This window comes from Austrofundulus limnaeus, unplaced genomic scaffold (genome assembly GCF_001266775.1).
Source record: "Austrofundulus limnaeus strain Quisiro unplaced genomic scaffold, Austrofundulus_limnaeus-1.0 Scaffold1029, whole genome shotgun sequence".
Classification (NCBI taxonomy): Eukaryota; Metazoa; Chordata; class Actinopteri; order Cyprinodontiformes; family Rivulidae; genus Austrofundulus; species Austrofundulus limnaeus.
The window spans coordinates 34,954-41,827 of NW_013953431.1; the positions used below are offsets into that span (position 1 = coordinate 34,954).

General features: G+C 40.6%; 1 protein-coding gene across 1 annotated transcript in view; it reads right to left on the minus strand.

The window, feature by feature from the left end:
• The window catches only part of LOC106533818 (retinoic acid receptor beta), a gene marked incomplete at its 5' end in the record, with an annotated part of 108,437 nt that overhangs the window by 22,524 nt on the left and 79,039 nt on the right, over positions 1-6,874 (minus strand). The window contains 1 exon segment of the mRNA XM_014030259.1: positions 3,769-3,945. Coding sequence (XP_013885713.1) covers positions 3,769-3,945 — 177 coding nt within the window.

Below are 6,874 nucleotides of genomic sequence, written 5' to 3' on the forward strand. Positions count from 1 at the left end.
CACACACACACACACACACACACACACACCGAGTGTTTGATGTGTCCTCTGGTACTCCCTCACTCAGACCTTGTCCACAGTATCTGTGTCCTTCGCTGTCAACTGCGCTGGTGAACAGAAGACAATGACGATTGAGAAGGAGCCAGAAAATCCTCAGTGGACCTTCAGTCCTTCACCTCTGTGTCCTGCTGCTGCTCAAGCTCCCTCTGCTCTGTCACATCCGACCTGATCATTATGACACGTATGACCTGATCAGTAAGACACGTTGTGCGTAATGTTACACAATTCAAGATGCTGCACAGTAAGTTCATGCTCAGGCTGTATGTCAGGGATGAGTGGTCATAAACAAAAGAGAATATTCCCATTGCGTTTAGCAGGTAAAATGGCAGTAAACTATTTTTAAAACAGCATGGGGTTTATAAGGGGGTCCCTGGAAAATTTTCACGCTTGTAAGGGGTCCCCAGACCCAAAATGTTTGAGAACCCCTAATCTAACAGGCACAAGACCCATCATTATAAAACAAACACAATGTCCCATGTTAGAATTGGGGTTGGATTTTCAGTTTGTATACTATTACATATGTGCCTTTTTCACTTTCTTTTTGCTGTGTAATAGAAAAGTAAAGAACTCTAACGAAACCATCCCTCCACCCCATCTGTCTTTTGTCTGTAACACCACCACACTAAGTAAGCATGGTGGAGGCAGAAACCATTTAGCCTTTTTCCATCTCATCATTGTGGCTACATTACTACTGTACATCGCTTCACTTAACAAGTGCTAAATGACTAACATGGAACCAGCAGCAACCAGCAGACATTCTGCATCTGTGCTCCATAAAGAAGCCAGAACCATTAAGAAACACAATGCCTGTGACTGGTCAACAAGAACAAACACACACGTAGAAGGTAGACTGAAAACAGATTAGGTGCTGAAAAATGTCAGCAACAAAAAGCAACTGAACTGCATGGATTGACTGAGTCTAACTGGCCTGCTGAGCAGGTCAGTCTAATGAGAACAACATATTTTTTCATAGATGGGGAAGGACTAAAAGGTGTTGACGATCTGCCAAACTACAGGGAGGTGGTAGGATGGTCTTTTGGACACACTCCACTGAATTCTGCTAAGTGGAAAAACTAGACTGAATAACTGAAGTGGATATTAAACATGTACAGCTCACTGTTAATCTCATTCTGTTGTGTACTTTAATAATATGCTAGTTTTTCTCAACAACCTCAGTGTTTTACCATTTGATGTTTGCAATGACCGATATTATCTTGGCCACTGCATGCCCCTGTAGCCTCTCACTGGTGTGATGTAACTTGGGTTGGGGAGCTTACTGAAAGTCCTCAGCACCAGAGTAGACATCCAGAATATATGACATTTAACACTAAACATAACTTTTATAGAGGAAGAATTTCTGAACAACTATGAACAACCATTCTGTAAGTCAGTAGTGTCCAAAATCAATCAGTCATCGAGGGCCAGTGTCCTGCATGTTTTAGAAGCTGCCTTGGTGCCACACAGCTGAACCTAAGGGGTGCTTAATTAGTAGGCCTCTGTAGACCTTGATGGCATGCTGAGGAAGCCCACTAATGAAGCACTGACTTTGGATCCCACTGCTGTAAGTTTTGTTACGATATTGTTGCAAAAGCAATAAAATGTGTCGACCTGAATGAGTAGTCCTTTTAAGAGAGGAGCAAGCTAATGTTAGCGTATCACTTAAGCTAACCGTCCACATGAAAATGCATCAGCAGAAATGTGATGTAGGTTTATGACAACCTTTGTGGTTTTATGTGTGAAACAAATTGTTCTGCAATGATAACAAGCAAAACTATTTCTGTTTTAGGCAAATATTTAAATGTTATGGTCTCAGTCAAGCTGAAGGTTGTCTAGCAGAACTGTCTTTTAAAAAGGCAAAACAATTGTGAATAAAATACAGTGTCTCTTATAGGGTTGTCAAATTTAGAGGGTCCCTTATTGGTCCTTAATAGTAGATACTTTAACCCATCTAACTTCTTTTAGATGCCCACATCACATGTTGAGAGACCAGGACACTCTGATGAGAAATGATTAACTGGAATAATTGTACATGGATGAGGCCTACATGTTTGAGCCAGAACCAGAGTCTGACCCAGAACAAGAGTCAGACCTTATTCGGCAGTTCCAAATAAATATAACGTGATCTGTACCTTAAACCAGAGATTCTTAACCTATGGGCTGCTGCCCAATTGTGGGCCATGACCACCACCTTGAGGACCTCAAAAGAACAACAGTTTTTAACTTTGGGTCACAGAGGGCCGCGGGACCGCATTGATTTTGAATGAGATGCAATACACTTTTTCACCACTAGTAGCAGTAGTGCGCCACTTTAACAACTTTTTTAATATGTTGAAGAACCTTAGAAACCTGCTGAAAGTGGAAGCCTATTTTAAATGAAAAGTAGAAGCAAAAATGAGGGTAACCCGTCAAAAAAACCAAAGTTTGTCACTAATATGAAGTGCAGCTTCTGGTTCTACCATGCAGTATTTTAAAAGTTAAAAACACCATCAAATACAGTTGCAGATACAGCTATATTTTAATTTGCACTTTATCAAATACTTTTTTAATAATTTTAATGTATTTTAAAGAAACTTCAAACTTATCAAAAAGCTGTTGTTACTGTTATTGTTTGTCACTAATATGAAGAGCAGCTTCTGGTTCTTATTTTTTGTTATTGTTTATGTTAATATATATATATATTGGTGTTGATAAGCCTGAGTGGTCTGTTGACTGACCGTTTGTTCAAATAATTGTTATGGGCAAGTTACAATATAAAAAAATGTTTGTCATAATCATGTTGTGACGGCCCTGCTGCTTAGTTAATTGCAGCCAGCTGCCGCCTATTGCCTAATTGTGCTTCCTTACAGGTCATCCTTAGGGGGAGTGGCCTGTGCCCTTTTTGAAGCGCGCACCTGGAGTGCTGAGTAGCGCTGTGTGGCTGACGAGGGCTCTGAGGTTCATCGCTCTGTGGCTTATGTTGGTTTGTGTGCTGCACCTGTCCTGTYGGTCTGCTGCTGCTCTCATACGGCGTGCCTCACGGGAGAGACATCCTGCTGGTGTGTGGATGCCGAGTCGGGGTTTTCGGAGCTGGAGAGAGGACACTGAAACGCAGACGCAGAGGTGCACGGAGGACACGACGGTGGTCGAGGGAATCAGACCACAGACTTGCTCGTAACAGGTGGAACATAAACCTGGACCACGGACTTCAGAGGGTCCAGCTTGGTGAGAAATGTCTGGTGCATTCGGGAGCTACGGAGCTCCAAACCGGGCCAACGAACTCACCTAATCCTAGACAAAACTTTAATAAATACCTTTTAAGGTTTTAAACTGGTTCCACTGTGTCGTGTCTTCACGTGTTATGGCTCTTGAGCCAGGTCATAACAATGTCTTGTGATTATTTGACAGGAGTTTTACTTTTAAGTGTACTTAAAATACACTTAATTGTAAGTGTATTTAATTTAGTTATAATGTAAATACAATAAAAATTAAACCAAGATTTAGAATAATTATCATTTTGATCCATACATTGGTAATGTCTGACTTGGCCTCGTGCCACTTTATATTCGATAAATTGGGCCCCGAGGTCAAAAAGTTTAAGAACGCCTGCCTTAAACCACATGTATGACACAGTCTAGTAGTCAGCACTACTATGTGTCAATATTACACCAGGCATATACAAAGGGATATGTTCAGAATCTCTCTTTTAAGATAAAACCAATCAAGACTCACCAAGATGTCCAGACAAGCAGCTTTCAGGAGCGTGATCTGATCAGCGATGGTCAGCCTCGTGAAGCCAGGCACTCGTTTGGCAAACTCCACTATCTTGATAATGCACTTGGTGGCCAGCTCACTGAACTTGTCCCACAAACCCAGGTCCAGTCTCACACGGGTGTCTGCACTTGAGTTCTGCAACACACAAATGCAAACACACACAAGTCAGGTAGAAAAACAGCTTCGTCGTCATACAGACAGCTGCTAATGATCTCCTCCGTGCACCGTCTCCTCTCTGCTCTGTATGTGTCACAGTAATGTGCAGTGAGCARGTTCCACACCGGCAGCTGGTTGGCTCTGAAATAATGAGTGTAACTGTGTCACTGGGACTTGTGGTAATGATGGCATGTAGAAACAGATCTGTGACAGGTAGCAGGGAGCCAGAGGTGCCAAAAAGCTACAGTCCAGAAGCAACTAAAAACTTTAGTACAAAATGTGATGAATGGAAATGATAAACTTTTATGCAAAAACAGATGTGTTAATCGAAGTGCTTCCACAGAAGGAGGAAAGATATGTAAATATTGTATGAGAGCATAGTGTGAGAATGTGTGTGTGTGGAYACGTTTTTGATACATTGTGGGGACGATTTTCCTGAAAAACAGCCTTGTGGGGACCCAATGCTCCTTGTGGAACCAAAGCCTGAATGTGTTTACATGCATGTCATTATAAATACCGCACTGTAATTAGCGTGTCCGAGTTGTTTTTCTTTTTAAAAAGGCTGGAACTGCTCACAGGAGGCATAGAAGAACACATGTATTGTTCTCCCTGCTGGATTTTAAAAAATAGCTCTCAGTCCTTTCTCGTTGTTTCGTTAGAGCTGCCACYGTGCAGCAGACAGACGCTGCAGATCACRTTTGCTCTGACYGCTGTATAAAGTTGTGATGCAGGTTTCCTTCGGTGTACATTTCAAACTGTGCTCTAAACTTAACTTCAGCTGGTTTAAAGRCACTTTTTGCCTGGTGTAAAAAAACAGGTGCAGACTGAGGCAGACTATGAGCGCTGTGTGTATGTGTGAAGTCCTCACAAATATAGCAAGATGCTGTTTTTGCATCAAAAATGCTGGAATATTAAAACAGTCGTTTTATTTTATGTAAAAAAAATATTAATCTGATTAATATACAAATGAAAACAGAATATTTAGCACTAGACAAAATAAAACTTGAATTTGTTTATTTTTTAAATGTTTTCTAGTTGTCATGTTGGTCAATTTCAAGTTTGACTTTGCCTCAGAAATAATCATTGCTTCAGAAACCTCTGTGTGAGTGTGTGTGTTTTATTTATTTATTTTTAAAGTACCGATTTAAATACCGTTTAGGAACCGGTACCGTTTTGAAAGTATCGATTTAGCACCGGTATCGAAATAAACCCTTTCAATACCCAACCCTACGAGAGACTGGGAGAACGGTTAAAGGAAAACAGATCATTAAACAGGATGAGGGTTAACTGAGAGCCACATTAGAGATGTGTTTAAATCACAGACAACAAGCTGTAGTCAACCCAGCAGCACTGAAGACACGTTCCACTGAGTAACGTCTGATTTGATGGAGGAAGAGATAAAGCTCAATGGTTGTAAACCAACAAACGCAGCTGATGATAAAGGAACATATGTTGTTCTTTATGACAAAGGGCCAGACTAAGAGATATTTATGAATTTATTGTTTGTGTGTAAAGATCACCAAAACAAGTCCATTTGAAGAATTAAAATTCCATAACTCAGTTCTTCTTTTTTCCCCTTTTTCCAAATAAAAGTTGATTTTTACTCACTTTGTTCTTTAATTATTTTTGATAAACAGATAAAGGTTGAAGGCATCTTTGGGAGAGGTGGGGGGTAGTGAGGGATTGGGAGGCATCTCTGCTAGGGGGACTTTGAAGAAAACACAGTATATTCTTCCAGTAAAGTCCACTTAAGTAAGGTAGCAGCGTATTTGTACTTTACTACCTGACACCTCTGGTTGTTTCTCAAAAAAAAAAAAAAAGAAAAGAAAAGAAAAAAAAAGGATGGTCATTTAGATCCAGAGAGTGGGGAACTCAGGTGAGCACTGGGTCTCTGTACAATAGCAGGCAAAGTACTCAGTTTTCTTACTTGAATCTAAGTACTGATCATACTGGTCAAATATTACTCCAATAAAAACAAAGAAGCTCTGTCAAATTATTACTTAAATTAAATTACTCTCAAAAATACTTAAGTACTAAAAGTACTTAGAGTGTCTTGCTATATTCATATCTCAAACTTTTCTATATTTTGTCACATTTCAATCACAAACATTAATATTATTTCACTGGAATTTAATGTGAAAGACCAACAAAAAGTGGTATACATTATGAAGTGGAAAGAAAATTTTACGTGATTCAATTTTTTTTTACAAAAATAAAGTGACGCACAAACTGCCTAGAATTTTTCTCTCAAATGTCAGATCCCTCGCAAATAAGATGGATGAGCTGAAGCTTCAGYTGGCAGCACACAGACTCATACAGGACTGTTACAGTTTGCTGATCACAGAGTCCCGGCTCCTGTCCTCAGCACCAGCTCTCCACAAGGCTGTGTACTAAGCCCCCTACTCTACACCCTTCACACCTATGACTGGAACCCCACCTGAACTATACCATCATAAAGTGATGATACCACGGTGGTGGGGGTCAGGTGCACCAACAACAACCTCATTTTGAACACCTCCAAGCCAAAGGAACTGATTAATGACTTTAGGAGGTTTTAACCGAAGGTTTTAACCGGACATTCAGCTCATCACTATAAACAGGGACAGGGTGGAGATGGTGAGAAATATTAGGACCCTGCGCACATCGGTGAAGATCTGACCTGGGGTCGGATTTATAAAACTGGCGTACGCACAATTTGAGCCCAGAAACTTGCGTACGCCACTTTTTACGCCAAGGTTGTGATTTATAAAATCCAAACTTGACGTGCAAATGTGCAGTGCCTCACGCCAGCTCTGACCCATGCGTACGCTTATTTTGGAGACGTGAAACTGCGACACAGATGGTGAAGTGAGGAATTAGAGCCACACTGCGTGATGATCACTGTCAGATATTTAATTTACCTTCAGAA